Raw genomic sequence first — 19,334 nt, 5'->3', positions numbered from 1 at the left:
TACGAGCACCTGAAGTATTTGGATTCATTTATACCAACTTGCATCATTCAAACGCATTGGAAGCGCAGTGGATATGTGGTGAGCGAACTTTTTGTAACACTTCCCCTATTTAGTATCTAAAAAAGTAAAACAAATTTTTAATAAAAACTTTGCACCAAACACACTGACTGACCTGTTTATTGTATATTGTATATTCAATTGTTTTTATGCAGTTTGCATTAAAAAAAAATGTCAGCATGCACCATCAGATGCCAGATATTAGACCAAGTTCTCCCTTAGAAGCAGTGATTCCAATGCTTCTAGACGAAACTCGATCCATGACATAGAACCTCATAAAGAACTAAGCGGCCCTCAATATGGTGTAAAATATACTTCTGGATTGTGCACCACATTACAGCCCGAAATACAAATAAGGCAGGTGGATAATAATACGCAGTAAATAAAATATAGTAAGGGTCCGTCTATCTTCAAGGTGAAGCTTCATTTTAGCATGCTATAGTAGGGTTTGCAGGAAATTATTAGAAAGCAGAGGATTAGACTGATTATGATTAGTCGGGTCACTAAATTGCTAAATAACTATTAAAAACACTTAAACATTTGTCCAAGCCAAAAAGTACCACATTCCTTCGAGAGAACCATCAAAAGGAATTTGTACTGCTGATTACGACAGGGTCACCTTCCAATTTCAATCATAGAGTTTTGGCAGTCGTCAGACTAGTTATAGGGATTCCCTTTAATCTGTATAAAAAGCAACCTGGCAATAGTGTGGCTAGCTTCTTGGGATAATGGGGCTTTGGAATGTGCCCGAAAGTCCCGACTAATCAAACAGTCCAGTCACACCACAGTCTCTGCTGCTGAATTATCAAAGGATGGCTGTGAGAGTGCACAGAGAGCAGAGATACTACCTCTGAGGCCACGTGTATGAGGGAAATTCTTTTGTAATTAGCATCAAGTGACATAGGACAAGTTTGAAGGACAAAAATCACAAGATTTCCAAATACTGATTATTTTTAAGTCGGCCTTGAACATAAATATATTTATGTTGAAATTACGGCCTCTTTATACAGTTATAGATTATTTTGGCCGATTATGTATGTGTGTGTTTTCATGTGCATTACTGCTGTGTTGTTTTCAATGTAATCAGGACGAGAAACAGTGTCTGTCCGTCCGTCCGTCCGTCCGTCCGTCCGTCCGTCCGTCCGTCCGTCCGTCCATCTATCTATCTATCTATCTATCTATCTATCTATCTATTTCATACAGTCACTTTACAACCTCTGACAAGGATAGAGTAAATTCCCCTTTGCACGGGCTAATGATCGGTGGAACGAGCGTTTGTATGAACGCTCATTCCAGAACATTGCCCTGTGTAAACCGGGCAGCGATCAGCTGATGAATGACAAACGCACGTTTACCGGCTGGAGGAATATTTTATACAGACATAAAAATGGTTGCTGCCGACAAGATACAAATGTATGAGGATGAATAATCGTAGGTACCTGATTCCCATCATTCAGCTAGACAAGGTAGCCTCCAGCCGGCACATTCCAGGCCAGGAGTGCATTGAGAGGTGGTCACCCATGTGTTCAGCGCTCTCCCTTTAAAGGGGTTCTCTGCTTTGGAGAATTGCTATTTGTTTGAAGGGTTCCTTTACAATAAGCGCATGACATAGTGCCCCCTGCTGGGGCCCCTAGCAATTAGCTGTAATCTGTTGGGTAACCTGGCAGTATGTATTAAATTCCTTTGCACCACCACCTCTGGGGCAACTGAACTTTACACAGTTTTCATTCAAATGAATGGGTTGTCTGTGTAATGCGGGACAGGACTGGTCCTCCAGAGTTAGAGACGTTCTTTGTAATCGCACTCCACTTTGGCAGAAGAGATAAGAGTCCTGAACAGTGGACACCCCCTCTATTAACTCAGAATTCCCTAAAAGGGTGTATGGAAATGTGTTGAATCAACTGGATAACCCCTTTAAGGCTATTGGAGTTACGGAAATATTCAAGCAAGCTTGCTTTATCAAGGCTAGTGAATATACATGAAATGGCCATCGTCTGGATGAATATACCCCTGCCTGACGGTCTCACAATCTTTACTTGCAATAATTCATGGTTTTATGCAGTGATGAGTGCCACAAGCTTGTTTCTCCTAATACTGTGGCAAATCCGCAAACACCACAAAGGTATGGCAATGAGAGAACAAAGGAGAATCGGAAAGGGTAGTTTATTAAAAAGTTTAGGCCATACCGTGCATTTGTGTCCACATACTATCCGCAATTGCAGATAGTATAGAGCACATTATATCTTATGGGCCAATGCACACGAACTTGATTTCCACGGTCCGTGCCTTGCCCGAAGCCCGGACCGCAAAAAAAATAGGACATGTCATTTAACGGACCGCAATTGCGGTCCGGGCTCCTTGAAATCAGTGCACATCTTGTGTGTGCACGGTCCGTGATTGCGGACGGCCTGCGGATGACACTTCTCGGGCCATTTGTGCCGTAATCATAGACTGTGCACACAGCTACGGTCGTGTGCATGAGGCCTTTTTGTTTTATATTTTAGGTAGTTTGACACATTTTTACATTTTAAGGAAACCCTTTGAGGCTAATGTAATTGCAAAGTGCATCTAAAACACTCGGCCCTACTGAAAATAAAGCTGAATTTACAAACTGCTTAAAATAGACCCTGCTGATAAGTGCCAGATACGTAGTGGTTGCTGGGTGATAATATTCCTCAGCATAAACACAGATTTTCCAGGTCCTGTCAGTTGCTGTTTTTGTCATTTCTTTTGAAATTATTGTCTGTCTTTTTTCTTAGTTGTCTGTTTGAGTTTCAACATTGTCTTTTTCGCCACCTCTGACAATGGAGTTTTCTAATCAGAAAAGATAAGTGAAGACTGGTTACATTGGGCTCTGAAGCTATTTTTAATTGATGGTCCTTATATGTTCTATTATCGGAACACTTAGACCGGACTACATTATGTACTCAGGCCCAGATAAAAAAACGACTTTCTTTAAAAAAAAAGTTGTCCTTGAGACGGTAAAATCAGGAAAGACATATCCTAATTCCAAATAGTTGTAAACATGTATTTATAATTCAAGAATGTGTGGGTAATAGCTGAGCAATCCCTAGTTTCCTGCTCTGCACTGATCTCTGTGATCAGTACAGGAAGGGGAGAACAGACCAGCTGTCATCTGACAGCAGCTCATTTAAATGGAGACTAACTTTTCAAACAATGAATGCTAATCTAATAGTATACCTAATATATAAGAAGTTACTGTCACTAGGTGTGTCCCTTCCTGTAATCTGCTGTCCACCCCTTGTTGTCAAGCAAAATCCATTCCTAGTTACAGAGCAGAATTGACAGATTGCAGAAGGTGGTGGTTGTCTCTTCACTGTCTGCCAATCCAAATCTATGGAGAAGGGAGGGGAAGCAGAAGGAGGGAGCAGAGAGGGAAAGAGACACAGACACTCTTGCCATACAAGTCTGTAGAGAGGGGAGGGGGGAGACACAGGCTGCCGGTAAGATATACATGTCACCCGAGTGCTGGATTCTCAGCTGCACTGCTCCTTACTGCTGTATAATCTCCTCCATGCTGCAGCTTTTATATATATATATATATATATATATATATATATATATATATTCAATAACAGGAGAGCAGGATTTCCCTCTCCTATGTGTGCAGTGTATAGAATACACGATAGCAGTTAGGCTCTGCCCACTAGCTTGGAGAAAACGGAGAATTAGAGATAAAGCCTGCAGAAGGGAAAACTGCTAGAAAATGCAGAACACAAGTTGTATAATGTCCAGAAATAGTGTTATTCCTCATGTACATAAATGACAGCTTATTCTGAAAAGTCACTTGAAAAGTTAGGTACGAAAGGACATACTGTAATTCTAGTGTAATTTTCTTCTTTGAGGAAGTGGCTCTTGATTTTATCGAGGCATGTCAGGCCTAGGCTCTGATACTATAAGGTCCAACAGAAGACAACCCCATTTGGAGTTGACTTTGGATCCAATCACTTGCCACTAGAGTTTATTCCTTATGGGTTGTCTTTATAGATGTAGTATTAGACCTTATGGATGATATGTCATGTGTGTACAATGATTACAACAAAGATTACAATACTATTAAAAGTGGATGTGCACATGTTCTGTATAGATAGCGGGTGGACCTCAGAGTAATTTCTTATGGTAGGCCCATGGAACCCCAGTGGCACCGTTTGGACTGATGCCTCCCTGACCTGTAAGGGTCAACTGAAGAGCCAATTTTCTAGGTTACCTTTACGCTAACAGCTTCTGCTTAATAGGCTATTGGTCATCATATTATTGTCATGAACCTTCCAGGTAGATGCAGGAAATTGCACAGATATATTAAGAATAACTATGCAAATGGAAATTACAGTATGTATATTGGTTAGAGTTAAATATGGTTTAGCATCTAATATCTAAACCATATTTATTTTTCAGTACCCACCTCAGTTTATGTGGTTAGTAAGCTCCCCTCTAGAGACCTAAAATATTAATGAGATTTGATCATCAACCTAGATGTTGTGTTTTCCATGAGTCACCCATGAAAAGATCCAGTAATCAATGACTTAAAGTGTAATAAAGAGTTTTCTGAATGTAGTGTGTGTGATATGTGAGAGCAAAGACGGGGCTACTATCCTGTTATTCACCCTCTAACTGTCCAAAACACATTGTGAAAGTATGTGGGTTATTATCAAGTTACCGAGAGCAAACGAAAGAAAGTCAGTGAGGCATCAGAAGATCAGGAATCTACTTGCCAGAGCTCTCTCACAAAGGATGTGTCATAAAGGGGCTGCGTTATTTCTCTTCGCTATCATCACAGGCTGGAAAACACCCCATTGATAGTTAAACATTACACATTCCACTATTTGTCAGAGTTCCCAGAAAAGTAGCAGACCGAACTTTTAAGTTTAAACAAACCTAAATGTTTTCGGCATTAGATGATAACAATTTGGAACCAGCATTAGAAACATTATGTATTATGTTCACTCCTTCTCCAAAAAAGTTCAATATAGTGTTGGCAGAGGACATAACAAGGCCACACATGATGAGAAGGAGTCATCTGGGCTGATTACCAAACAAATAGATTTGGGGGTAAATTGTGGTGACATATTGGTGACTTTCTGCCTGAACAAGCTAGAGATAGCTCAATGTCAACTGTTTTTGTGAATAGAAGGGACGTTCAGACATGATCCTGGGATCTGCATCTTCTTCTAGGATCAACATAGACAAATAATTTTTAGTAGAAATTTGTCATCATTGTGATGGGGTCCATTGCCTAGGACATATCTCTATTAAAGTTCAGAGCTGAATCCAGTGCACTGGAAGACTGCAAGCATGACCAATGTAAGCAATATGGCGTTGACATCCATACAGATCCACCGCAAACATAATCGCCATTAACAATGCAATTTCCCAGCTGCAAAAAGCTCATCAGCTGAGTTCCATCCAACAAATCCCATTTTCATGACCATAGTTGCCCAATCCAAGTGAGTCTTTACCTCTTGCCTTCAACCCTTCTTGTTCTTCCTCTCTAACAAACCCCTTTAGGTTCCACCCTAAATCCTGAGTTTGTCTAAGTATAGGTAGGAGACACTTATATTGAATCTACAGCATTAAAGAATTATTCTCATCTTCTAAAGAGATGGCATATTGCTAAGATATAACATCACTTTATGATCGATGGGCATGGGGCCTCTAGGAAACCCACAAATCCTGAGAGTGAAAGGGCCACAGCGCTGATTTAGTAATGCGTCCCCTTCTAAGTTTTCAATGCATAGCAGCACAGGGGTTGGGAAGGCATAGCTAAATCAGCACTGTGGCCTCTTCATTCTCAGGATCGGTGGGAGACTTAGAGGCCCATACTCAACTGGTCATAGCAATGGCATATCCTAGCGATAGGCCATCACTTTATAAGATGGGAATAACCATTTAACTACTGAGTTCCTTCTAAGGCCATGTTCACAAAGACTAAGGCAAATTCGCTGTGAATTTTTCTTAGAAAATACATGGCAGAAATCTAATCCACAGCTTTTCAGCACGTAATCTGCTGCAATAATGCAGATATGTTCCTAAGCGTGTGAATGGGATATAGAATACCTATTTATATGCATTGCTGGCGGAATAATAGCAGATTCTGTCAGGATTTATGTGCAGTATATGCACTTAAAGGGGTTGTCCACTTTGGTCAATCCCTTTTTGTTAAAAGAACCCCCCTACAAATAAGCTGATCACAGGTAGTTCCACTGCTGAGATCCTCAGCAATCAGTTATCTCATGTGAAATCGGTAGCAAGAGTTGTATTCCCTTGCAGCGCCACCACAGGAGAAATGAAGCATTACATCGTTTCAATTAATAATAAATTGGCTGACTGTGTAATGCTCAAATGTGTTAGGTCCTCCACAGAGAGAGAGAGAGAGATGCTCTTTGTGACTGCTCTCCACTCAGGCTGAGAGTCCTAATTGCTCCCCCTCTATTTATGAAGAATTACTTAATAGAGTATTTGAAAATGGTTTTTCTAAACCAGATTACCCCTTTGAACCCTGACCGAATCCTGAACGTGTGAACATTGCCTAATGGTGTGAAGCATCTTCCTGCAAACACACACAAGTGTGCAGGGACCAGTGGAGGGATGCTGGGACATAGTGACATCCTTAGTGCTAATCTGGCAATCAGTTTGATTGTTTCTTTTTATGGGGTTCAGATCAGCGTTATCAGACCCCTGTGATAGAGCTCCTTGCAGCCATAGATGTGTCCTCTTCAATTTTATGCTTAAATATTCTCATTCCAGGTAACTCAGATTTCCTCACCATTTCCTACATGAAGATTTCCAGAATTTTTCCATTTTTAAACAAAATACCAAAGTGTTTTTGTATGTCTTGGCAATTTCCAGCAATGATAATAAACCCTTGAGGTGTGTGTATTCTTGAGTCAGTGTTTTGGCCAGAACAGATTGGCAAACCATACAATACAGATGTGATGAATGTATGAGTAGGAAGAAAAGTACACGCACCGCAGTGTTTCCGACAAACCAAGCTGAATCAGTTGTAAGCACCGAAGAACGCCGCCTACACAGCAGAGCCTAATATTTCTCTGGACATGGGAAGAGTGAGGCAGATTAACTAAAACTAGCATTTCATACGCCAAAAAGTATGAAGCCCGTAGGAGTAAGAACGCCTCTTAATATATTTGTTGCATCTTCTGCCTTTTGTGTACCAGAAAGTGAAATCTACGCAGTTTCTGGTGTAAATTATAGTAAAAGTGTCAGCCTGCTGGTGGCCCCGGCCCTGCAGCGGGTCCCCGCCAACCTTTTTGCTAACGTTCTGTGAGCAACGTAAATGCATCAATATTTTTTTTGCATTCGCAGCCTTTTTTATGCCGGAAGACTAGCATAGAACATTAGCTTTACATGTATTCGTAGAAGCTTTCTTTCTATTGCATGAAATATGGTCCTGGCCTTGTCCTCGTACTAAATCCTAAAATTCTCTGTAGTCATTTGTGTAATTTTGGTCTAATGAATTCAGTAATAACAAACTCTAGGAGGAGCGATTACTGTGTCCAAAGAGGTTGTCAACCCATTTTCCATACACTCTTAATGGGATATACATCCGCATTGTCATACAGTATTACTATCATATATATATATATATATAGAATATGTGTGTTTCCGTACCAAAATACTCCTATTTTTATGAAATAATGTAGAAGGCTGTAAGAATTCTCTAATTGAAAGAGATAAGTGCAGAACATGAGAGCGGGTAATACTTGGCTGCAGGCGGATGAGCCATTCTAATGGGTAGTTTGGCAAGAAAGAGCGCATGTTTTTTAGGGTGGTCACCATTGTAAGATTATAGCTGATGCTCTGTGAGTTGGTGCAGTACTCTCTATTGAATAGTTCTTTACTCCGGCCACTTTCACACGTATTTTGGTCTGTAATTTACATCAGTATTTTGAAGCCATAACCAGGAGTGTGTCCAAAACACAGAAGAGGTGCAAATATTTCCATTATACTTTATCTCTGACTATTTTCCACTCCTGGCTTACAAATACTAACCAAAATACTGACCAAAATACTCCTGTGTAAAAGTGGCATTAAAGAGGTTTTCCGACTAAACCGGTTCCTTGCCCTGCCCCAGTCCTCTTGGCAGTGATGTCACATCCATTGAGATGTCATGTCAGAGGTGTAACATTAGGGGGTGCAGTGGTAGCAGTCCCACCCGGGCCCTTGCACCAGTGTGGACCCTAAGGTCCATCTGCTACGTAAGAAGACATTAGTACTAGACATGGCACATGGTAGGTTGGGCTCCTGGAGCTTAAAGTTACACCTCTGTGCCATGTCATTGACCACATATACCCCTATATGGGGTAGTAATTGTTAATTGCGTTTCCTGCACGTTTGTCAATTAAAGCGGTTGTCTGGTCTAGAAAACCCATATTTAAATGCCTTATTAGGAAATCTCCCGCGTTTAGGCTCTCATTTATTAAGCAGATCTAAGAAAGCGGCTATAGTATAGCGTCTCAGGCTCAGGAAAACACTACATTTCTTTTAATGAGCGCTGTGTAACTCTTCACTGTCCCTGTGGTGCCGCAACAAGAGGATTGAACACTATTGCAGCAACTGCCTCAAAAATGTCTCTGTTCACCGCCTATTTTTGGCGCATCCATAGAGCCCCATTTCATTTGGCATCTGCCAAAAGGGTGTCCGTTATACATCAGCATTACACTGCTACTGCAGTTCCGCCCCACATGTACTTAACCCCCCCCATGTTTTTCTCCTCGTTACACCCGGCAGCCTGTATTGATGAGTGTGTAGGGAGGCACCCCTGCTATTCATGCAGTCTCAGTCATGCAGAGCCAATATTTTGGGATCAAATGTCTTAGGGTGGATTCACTCACAGCAGTTTTTTTTGCAGAAAATTCTGCAACTGAAAATCAGTTCTTCAACTGAATGGGGTTGTTTCTACAGCAAGCACATGGATTTCTGCAGCTCTATTCAGATGAGTGGAAAAGTCGAAGAGATTTCTGCAACAAATCTGATACGTGTGAATTTACCCTTAGGAATCAAATACTAGTCGGTTAGAGAAACGGACATGCTTATTATCTATGGCCATATTTATATAAAACTATATAAGCCCTCTAAAAACTGCTAATATAAAAATCTGTTAATTCTGTAGCTAGGGCACTGGTAACAATTTCGTCATGGCTTCTGTTCTTAAAGGAGCAATGACTACTAAGATGGATCCCTTTTCACACGGATCCCAATGAAACCTGACGGATCCTACTTACTTCTAATGGGCTCTGTCAGGTTTCGGTATCTTTGTACCTTAAGAATAGCGCTGCAGAATACGCTATTCTTGTCGTCAAAAGGTAATAGAAACCCGACGGAATGAAGAACGGTGTGAACAGTGTGAACGGTGTGAACAGTATTTTCACACGTCCCCATCCCTGGATGTCTGCCACGTATAAATACATTGACTGTAAGTAAAAGACGTTAAGATCTGTACAGGGTTCTAAGCTAAAAAGGGAATATGATCTGACTGGGAAGTAAACTCTCTGCAAACAGGGGAACAGCCAACCGGTTTCACACTGACTGCCCGGTACAAGAGACTTCTTTCAGCTTGTCCCTCTGGTATTCGCTGCCATATAACTGAGACATTCATTGTGGAGCAGGGAGAACGATGTCAGTATCCTCAGCAATGGGCGTCTGACATCACATCCTAAATCTATACATAAGGAATGTGCGACCAGTTTCACCAAATGTATGGAGACTGTCTCTAACGTCACGGGATACATTTTATAACGTTATTCCCCGGACTTGTCAGTTCTTATAATGCCTCTTGTTGCTATTCTCATTGTGGAATTAGATACTCTATATAGGAATTTAATAATTCATCACCACAATAAACCACTGGTTACAACATTCTACAGGGAAAATTGTTGCAAAATGTTAAATAACTTTGTTAATATGTTTTGTTTTGTTGTTTTTTTAATGGATTTAGTGTGTTGTTTTCTTCTCTGTTCACATCCAAATCTAAATTCAGACTTTTTGTTGGTTTTCTTTTACCAGAGAGCAGTGCATTGTGGGAGCTCAGATTGTTAAAAGAGTATTTCAGCCATCAACATCGCCCATTCACAGGACACAGGCTGATGTAAAATTTGTCTAAAGTGCATTGATGATATAGAGGCTCCTTTTTATAAGATAATATCATATTAGGGAATTGTTATGTATACCCTTAATTAACCTCTTCTCACTCTGTGTCATATAAGTTCTGCACTGGCATCAAGCATGAACGCTTGAGACAATCACCCGCACTTTGGAAGGGAGCTACTGTGATTGACAGCCCCCATAACTAAGGCAGCATTGGTGGAAACTCAGATCATTGCTGTTTAAGGCCTCATGTACACGACCGTAGCCTTGTGCACAGCTGTGATTTCCGGGTCGGCCAGCCACGGAGTGACAGCCGCGAGCCACCCGCAAATCGCGGGCTGCGTACATGGCCGCGGCCATTATTTTCAATGAGCCCAGACGTAATAAGGCTTGCCCGTTCTTTCTGCGGTCCGGGCTCCGGGGCCATGCACGGACCGTGAAAACCACGGTCGTGTGCATGGTCCGATAGGAATGAATGGGGCCGCAATTCTCCCGTGGATTTTCGGGGGAATTGCTGCCGCAAAAGCACGTTCATGTGCATGGGGCCTTTAAGAGAACCTTTGTAAGCCTTAACCCTTGTGAGCCCTAACCGGAGGGATGCCCAAATAGCTTCCTGTCATTTTATATGCACAGGCTGTAATACATTTGAATATATAGTTTTTCCAAGGCATCATAATAAAAAAAAATACAACGTAAAAGTCCCGTTTGTGGGACAAAAAAATTACTAAATTAAGTTAAATTTAATAAATGCATTAATAAGCATGACTATTAAAAAAAACAACAAACAGTTTTTTATTAAATAAAAGTTAAAAAAAAACATATACATATTAGGTTTCCCCTTAATCGTTACAATCCGTACAATGAAGTAATTGTTCGGAGAGCAACATAAGAAAAAAGCAATGATGGAATTTATTTTTTGTAAATATATGTAATATAAATTTAAATTCTATATTATATGTACTGAAAAGGTGTTAAAAACAAAACTAAAACTAAAAAAAAACAACCATGGAACGGCAAAAACAAGACCTTACCTACCAACTTCAACACCAGCTAGGCCTAAATTAACTGCATCCATCCTTAAAGAGCATGTAGATTAAAAATGTGTTTTGTTTTTTTATTCTTGATGTTTAAACAGCGCCACTCTTCTATGTGGGCTGTATGTGGTATTGCAGCTAATGGCCATTCACTTGAATGCGGATGAGCTGCAGTACCATACACATCCTATGGACAAGAGTTGATGTTTCTAGAATAAAAGCGGACCCTTTTTTCCTAATCCTGGACAATTTCTTTAAAGGGAACCTGTTGCGTTGAACATGCAGTCTGATCTGCCAGCAGTATGCTATAGAGCAGGGGGAGCTGAGCAGATTCATATACAGTTTATTGGAAAAGATTCAGTATAACTTGTAATTTATTGATTTAGAGCTCTTCTCTTCCTATGCTTAGGAGTCCAGTAGGCAGTCTCATTCAATGATTGACATCTATCTCTGTATGCACACTCATATGGGGAAGACTCTGTAGGACCGCCCACTGGACTCATAAGCATAGAAAGAGCAGGCATATATATTTTTCCATTAACCTATATATCAATATTCTCAGCTCCTCCTCCTCTATAACGTGCTGCCTATAGTCTCCATGTACAACGGGACAGGTTCGCTTTATGAGGTTAATATTATCTGAACTGAAAATTGGAGCTTTGCTTGCAAACTGCTCTATTTTTTCACTTGAACCTAGTGCACAGAGCTCTTATATACAGACATCTATTAAAGTTACTAATTTTCAATAAAAATTTATGCAGCATCGGAATATCAATGCAATAGTACCATTCAACTTGTTTCACAAACAGACTATGTTCTTATAATTTAGGGATTGTGTTACATATTTAGGTCATACCATGACTGTGTCTGCCAACCACATTAGAGAAACCAAGCTTCTGGCACGTCTTGTTAAATAATAATGTTCCTAATATTTACTTCACTCTGTTCCCGAGCTTAGGAAACTTCTCTGCTAATAAATTCCCATCATGATGAAGACATAAACATCTCCAAGACTTAACTACCTAAAAGATCTTAGATGGTGGAGAACATAAGACAGGCCTAAACCCCTTTGCTCCAAAAAGGAGTCTTGTTTGAACGATCACTCAAAGCCATTAGACCCAAGTAATATAAAGATCCTCATATAAAGAAAAAGAGAGAGAAAATTCAACTCAGCTGAAAATTTGTGGTTATTTAGAGGTTTCAGTGACTTTCTTCCATAAGCCTGATGTACCCGGCATAGCCAGTCATTTCTTAGGTAGGGAAACATTCTTACTTTTACTCAGCCAATATGGTGTATGGAAAATCATCTCAACATACATTGTCTTCCATTGTGCTGGGCTTCTGCTTATGTATTGCAGCCAATCTAAACACACTCAGCTGCAGGGTAAAACATGAGGTAGAGCTAAAGTAACAGCACGAGCCATGAATGAGATAGGAGAAGTATTTAAGACAACCTCAGTCTACTTTTGTAGCTTGGACTACCATGCAACTAAAATCACAGATCTTAGCTATGCTCTAATGGAGTGGAGCGAAAAAGCAGCCATAAATAGGAGGTAAGCATCCATGGGGTAGCGGCTTAAATATATATTTTTTTAGACCTCAATTTGAATTCCGCTTTAAATTAAAGGGGTTTTCTGGGACTTTAATATCGTTGGCCTATTCTTAGAATAAGCCATCAATAGTTGATTGGTCAGGGTCCGACTCCTTGGACCTTCGCCATCAAGTGAATGCGACTGACCTACAGTACCAGGCGTCAATAAAAGTGGTGGAATAATGGCATTCATGTATGACTGTATGACCTATCTTATCAAATATACTATATAAACATCAATATTTAATAGACCATCGCAACCAACCAAAACTCACCTTCGATATTCTCAGTGCAATTTAGATGAAACATGAACCCCAATCGGTACCCCTGTGTACCCCCAAACCAGAGGTCATCTTTGGTCTAAATAAATGTATGCAGGGTCGGCCTTAGAAGGGCAATCAGCCATCCCTGTTGAAGGGGGCACCTCAAATGGCCTGTCACCCAAGGCTTGTAAACACCATGAATCTCAATATTGCATAGTGTCACGATCCGTGGGTATGTGAGCCCACTAGGCTTCACTGCCGTAGCAGAGTAGCAGCTGGCCAAACAACAGTCCTAGTACAAGAGTATCTTTAATAGTCCAGACAGTAATGGAGGCTCAGCACAGATGAACTTGCAGACACCAGATGTGGTGGATATCAGCAGGTGTGACAGGTGGCACAACACGACTCCAACACTCTCAGGCACAAGAACAAATATAGCACAGGATACAGGTAGCAGGGCACGGGAACAACGGGAACAGGATAACACTAAGGGACCATTTGCTAAGACTATCATGGGCAAACACAACAACGCTCAGGCAATGAGTGAAAGGGCAGAGCCCCTTTTATAGTCCAGGGTTATCATGAGCTAATTAGAGATTATTTTCATGTGCACGCACCCTACGGGACCCAGTGAAGCAAGGCGGAAGTGAGTGCTGGCGTCTAGGATGGAGATGACGGCCAGCACTGACAGAGTCATGGCTGCGGCCATCGAGGGGTGAGTAGGAACGACGGTGCGTGGCCATGGCCGTTACACATAGTAGTATTAGTTAGACATTGTATAGCAGTGTTATTAGATTCATTTATGTGTGTATTTGGTTACTCTATGTTGGTATTATTTGTGGTGGTTACTCTATATCACTGTTACTTCGTTTTTACCAGAAGCCACAACGCTGTGATTGATCCATCGCATGATGGAGACCAGCGGCCAACGGACCTCATTGATTTATAATTGGGTCTGTTGGGTTCCTACCTAGGTGTCCGTCATTGTGATGGGAAAAAAGTGCTACATAACCTTTGCACTATATTTTTCCCATCAAAATGACGCAGACCTCGGCAGAACATGATAGACCCCATTGTGAGTCAATGAGGTCCCTTGGCTTCTAGTTTCTGCTGTGCAATGGATCTGTCACAGCATTGTGGCTTCTGTTAAAAGCGGAAGCCACAATGCCGATGTTAACAGAGCATTTTTTGGCCAACATATAGAACTGAAATTTAGGTACCATACTGTATGGTGTTTACATCTTGGCACTTCGTTATGGTTATTCTTTTCAATGTATGATAGTACACCATATGAGAAGATACTGCACAGGTCGCCATCATACATAAGGCGCTTTGAATGTTTAAAAAGTTGGTATCTCACTTTTTTCGTGTTTGAAAATAAATAACTGGACACATTGTTTGCAATGCTGCAAACTTAAAAATAAAATCTCTTGTGTAAGGAATGTGGAGGCTGTAGCGCCAGGTGGGCCATGGATCATTTGGATGTAATATGTATTGGCTGTCTTCTCCTTCTTGTTTTTCTTATTGTCCAGTCTTGCTTTCTTGGCATGTAATCTGATTATGTAAACACTACTAGAGAGACAGTTTTCTTCTTTCTGGAGGAAAGCTGTAGTGAATACTTTTTCAGACAGAGCATTATTCTAAAGATTTCTTTCCAGAGGGATCTCCACAAGAAGAATTAGCACCTTCTGAGTACCCATCAGTTGTAGGAGAGAGAGTTGGTGGAAGTCTTATCTGGTCTGGTTTCCTTCTATCTTGTTTTCTTATCTTGCACAGCCTGTAAAAAGTGACAGCTCTGATCAAGTTTTCTTCACTCACTGAGTAAAAACTGAGCTGGGCCCATTTGCCCATGGGGCTCCCTCTATGTATGTACGCCCTTGTAAATTCTGTATATGGAGCTCCAAATATTTCACACACATGCCTTCTTTCAGGGCCACACTGCCCCAATAAGAGCCAGACAACAACTTACTCCTTCTAGCCTCTCTCTATATTCCTATGATAACATCCAGAGGAATAGCTTAAATCTTTTGGACCCCAATGCAACATTGATAGTAGTGGTCACACATTTGGGACTACATCGGTGTAGGAAGACACCAATCCTCCCTCCTCGTGGAGTCTCCGCAAAAAGATCCATAATACCCACCGCAAAGAATCAATCTGGATGCACTATGGACTTTGACACTTCGGTTGATATCTGAATTGTTTTATATTTCATCTGATATGATAATAATCTTTTTGATAAAGAAACAATAATTTTTTGCAAAGAAACAAACAAACTTGCAAAGTGCTTATTTCTATTTGTATTTAAGTTGTGCTATAGTTTTCAACAAAATTTTGGTGTAATTGGTATAAAGTATACCAGCCATGAGGTGGTGTAAAGAAGAGGAAGCAGTCTAACATATCTAGTCAGTAGCACCAAATTAAAATTTTCTGTGCACCATTTTCATAGATTTGCTGGATTTGCTGATTTTCACAGCTCAAAAATTAATTCATTTGACACTATTGATAAATCTCCCCCATTGTGTGAAGGTCTTAGCGAGTACGTCTTTGTATATCTGAAAGATAAACAGACTGTCTTTATACTCCAAGAAATGACATAACAAGGGTTTCTAATTTTAACAACTAGAACTTTTTCGGAATGCACAAAGCCCGTACCGTCCTGTAGGCACTCCATGAAGAACGGTACTCTTCCCAAGAAGCAATGCTTCATTAGGAGAATACGTCAATAGTACCACATACTATGGATTCAGTATGAGTTTGTGGGACAAAACCTCTGTGTGCCTCCATATAAAATAGAAAGCACACACACTGAAGTAGAATATGGGCCCATAGTAGGCTATAGGTTTTGTATTATGGATCCATACATCATGGATCCATAATATGGCTGTGTGCATGCGCTCTTGAGCGAACGTGGTCTCTCTTTTACCAGGTCTTAGTGAATTATCTTGTAAATTTGAACATTTGCTGAAATATTTTGATCTTACATTCCGGTTATTTGACAATTTCTGGCATGTGTATGATGTAAATTGCAGTCCTTTGTAACCTTTCATGCATGGCGGAGGCTTTCATCTAGTAGAAGACTATTGATAATGTCACCATCCATACCGGGACTACAAAGCAAGTTTATAGAAATGATCATTAAATAATCAACACTCATTTGTTCTTTTTTGTGCAGATGCAGCAGCTGGAAAGACAAGTTATTGATGCAAACCGACGAGCAGAACAAGCCTATGAGCAGGTAATTGTTAACCAAGCGCCATGTAGGCTGTCATTGTTTTCAACTGGAAAACTTTAGAAATTAAAGGCAAGACCTTTGTCTCCCAATTCGGGATTGTAGCTCTTTATGCATCAGTTTATATAATTGTTTTAATCCTTTAAAGATATACAATATATTATGCCACGTGCTACAGTAGGATAAATTAGGCGTAATGCACAACATTTTTCTTGACTTGTAAACTCATTGATACGTCTCTCTTATTCTATGTTAATATGAACCTTTTTTAAACTAGCCAATATATTTTAGTCCAAGCAGAAGACTGAGTGTAAAGAAACAATTGAGAAATTCCCTCATTTGGGTTTTGTATTCTTTTCTATAACTTATTTTTTTATGGCTTATTTTTTAATCCATCACCTATCAGATCTTTTCACAGATTTTTTGTGTGTATATATATTTTTATATTGCTACATAAGAGTTCTAATATACAGTATATGTCACTTTTGAAGAATAGTCATTATTTTAGATGGTCTGGTTGATTTTGGGTCTGGATTTATGTGTTTACCCTTTTTAATACTTCTAATTTTTCCATTTGTTCTATATTTGTCCACACGTAACGGAATTGCTGTGTACCTTCCGTCCGGAATTGCAGTATTACAGTAGTAGGTGTGAATGAACAAATGTCATTCACATGCTGCAGAAAATTTCAGTCCAGAAATTCACCTGCAGCGCGTAGATTTAGTTCCACAGCAGGTCAATTACTGCTGCAGAAAGTGGACTGAATTCCTGCGTTTGTCAGAGGAGATATCACCATTACACAGGCTTGAAAAAAATCGCCGCAGAATCCGCAATATTTTCAGCAGTAAAAAACACAGGAAATGGTGCGGTTTTTCCGCAGCGGATTATCTGCTAGTTGAAGCTGAAATGCTGCAGAAATTTTCTGCAGAAAATCTGTTACGTGTGGACAAGCTCTTATGTTTTAAAAGGGTTTTCCGCTTTTTACAATATAATTTTTTTTAAAAGGATCCCCTCCAGATAAGCTGATCACAGGTTGTCCTGCTGCAGGGACCCCCAGCAGTTACCTGTAAATTGTGGGGGTATTCAAATTCCCTACAGCGCCGCTATAGTGGAAATGAAGCATTACATGGTGCCCATTCATGGACAGTTCATTTACTTCAATGCACGGGCTTGTAAGGTACAGATGTGTCAGGTCTTCCAGAGAGAAGCTTTTTGTAGACAGACACTTTGCTTCGGCTTATTGATGGAGGTCTCGAATAACGGAACCCCTGTGTTAACTCCCAATATCCTAATACGGTATTTTAAAATAATTATTTTGACAAAATGACCCTTTTAAGAAGATCTTAAGGGCATCAGGTTATTTATGAAGAACAGGACCTGCTCCCTTTTCCCTATTATACTTAACAAAAATGTTAACAAATGACGCCAGATTGATGATATTTTTCATGTCTTTATGATTTACCCTTTCCATAATATAGAATACGTCTTAAAACTTTTTTTTATTCAATTGTGATTTTTGTTTTCCTAGTTTCGGCAACATGGTGACGCATGACTTTAGGTTCTAGGTTCTTGTCCTGAACAATGCTAGCCCATTTGATGTACGAGCAAGGGCTCTTCAAGCTACTGCCAAACCAAAAGTCACCAGCTTGTTAAATCAATATGGAAACACACACCCTTATAAAAGTGAACGTCAGGTTCAAATAATTCAGTTAAGATATTTTGGTTGCCAAGGGAGTTACAGCTAACACTTTCTTGTACAGTTGAGGTGCTAGGGTAATTGGCTGCTTTGGCGGAACAATGATGTCACATCCGTCACCTATTGGTTCCAGTTATTATTCTAAAACGCTACATTTTTTATTATCTGTTTAAAAGTTACATGGGTGTGAGCAACAGGCAGATGTGTCTAATACATTTTTCATATCCTGCATTGCACAGATGACAAAGTGAATGGAAGGAGAATGTTAGAAAGGAGATCTTCACTGTAAGACCACATTGATAAATGGACATGTTACTCCTCTCTTTGGGATTTCTTCCTGGTTTTCTCTAAATATAAATGCATGGGCAACCAGCCACAACCATGCTGTGTAAACCTGAGAGTAATCTGTACTGATGAAGTTGGTCCTAGATACAGGACAATACTATGGTATCCCTATAACTACTAGAGACAATATAATAAAATAAAAAATACTACCTAGACTTGAAGAATTCCTCAGGAACTTGTTAGATATGGAAATTCTATCTGTTCACATCTATAATTCTGGACATTTTACACAACTCCTTTTTAAAAGGAATCTTTTTTGTGATTTTAAGTAAATTTGTTCCCATTTTCTATAATTTGTCGGGCACCATGTAATGCTTAATTTCTCCAGTGGTGGCGCTGCAGGGGATTTGCTGCCAGGTTTCCCCGCAAATGACTATTGGTCGCGGGGCCACCTTGCAATCAGATTATTTTAGGGCAGACCTTCTAACAAAAAGGGGTTGTCCAAAGTGGACAATACATTTAACAAGATGTGGTAAACATTAATGTTGGGATTGTGCCTTTATCGAAAAGGTACATACTTAATACAGAAGTACATAAACCCCAGGGCAAATTATAATGTAATGCCCTATTTTCCATAAATTCAGAGCATCTCGTCCAATTGTTGGCACAATTTTTGCATTATTTTCGTATGTGTACAGTTTCCATTGTATTTGTGTAGTGTAAATGAGACATCTGTAGATTACACCCGGCTTATGTACGGATTCCCCTCTGTCATGACATGGAAAGCTGCCGATAGAGGTGTGAGTCCTAGAAGGATAGACGGATTTATTGTTATACAATGGCTTTATGTACTCACAGAGTTCCCAGTCCTTATTAAATGCAGATGAAGGTATTTCCTCTGGTTATATGGCGGTTGAGGTTAATAAAAGGTCTAGGGCTAAAAAGTCATTAATAATGTGAAGTATAGTAATTACACCTTAGCTAACTACCCTGCTAATAACTTGTATTTATCCTTCCACATGGAGAAAAGGTCAGTAAATGTTTTAGTTTGCAT

General features: G+C 40.0%; 1 protein-coding gene across 1 annotated transcript in view; it reads left to right on the top strand.

Annotated features, from left to right (window-relative positions):
- PLEKHH2 (pleckstrin homology, MyTH4 and FERM domain containing H2) overlaps positions 1-19,334 on the top strand; it is a 128,990-nt gene that overhangs the window by 38,011 nt on the left and 71,645 nt on the right. The window contains exon 3 of the mRNA XM_075864581.1: positions 16,243-16,305. Within this exon, the coding sequence (XP_075720696.1) occupies positions 16,243-16,305 (63 nt within the window). The remainder of the gene's footprint in view (positions 1-16,242; positions 16,306-19,334) is intronic.

This window comes from Rhinoderma darwinii, chromosome 4 (genome assembly GCF_050947455.1).
Source record: "Rhinoderma darwinii isolate aRhiDar2 chromosome 4, aRhiDar2.hap1, whole genome shotgun sequence".
Lineage (NCBI taxonomy): Eukaryota > Metazoa > Chordata > Amphibia > Anura > Rhinodermatidae > Rhinoderma > Rhinoderma darwinii.
This window is presented reverse-complemented; position numbering and strand designations above follow the sequence as displayed.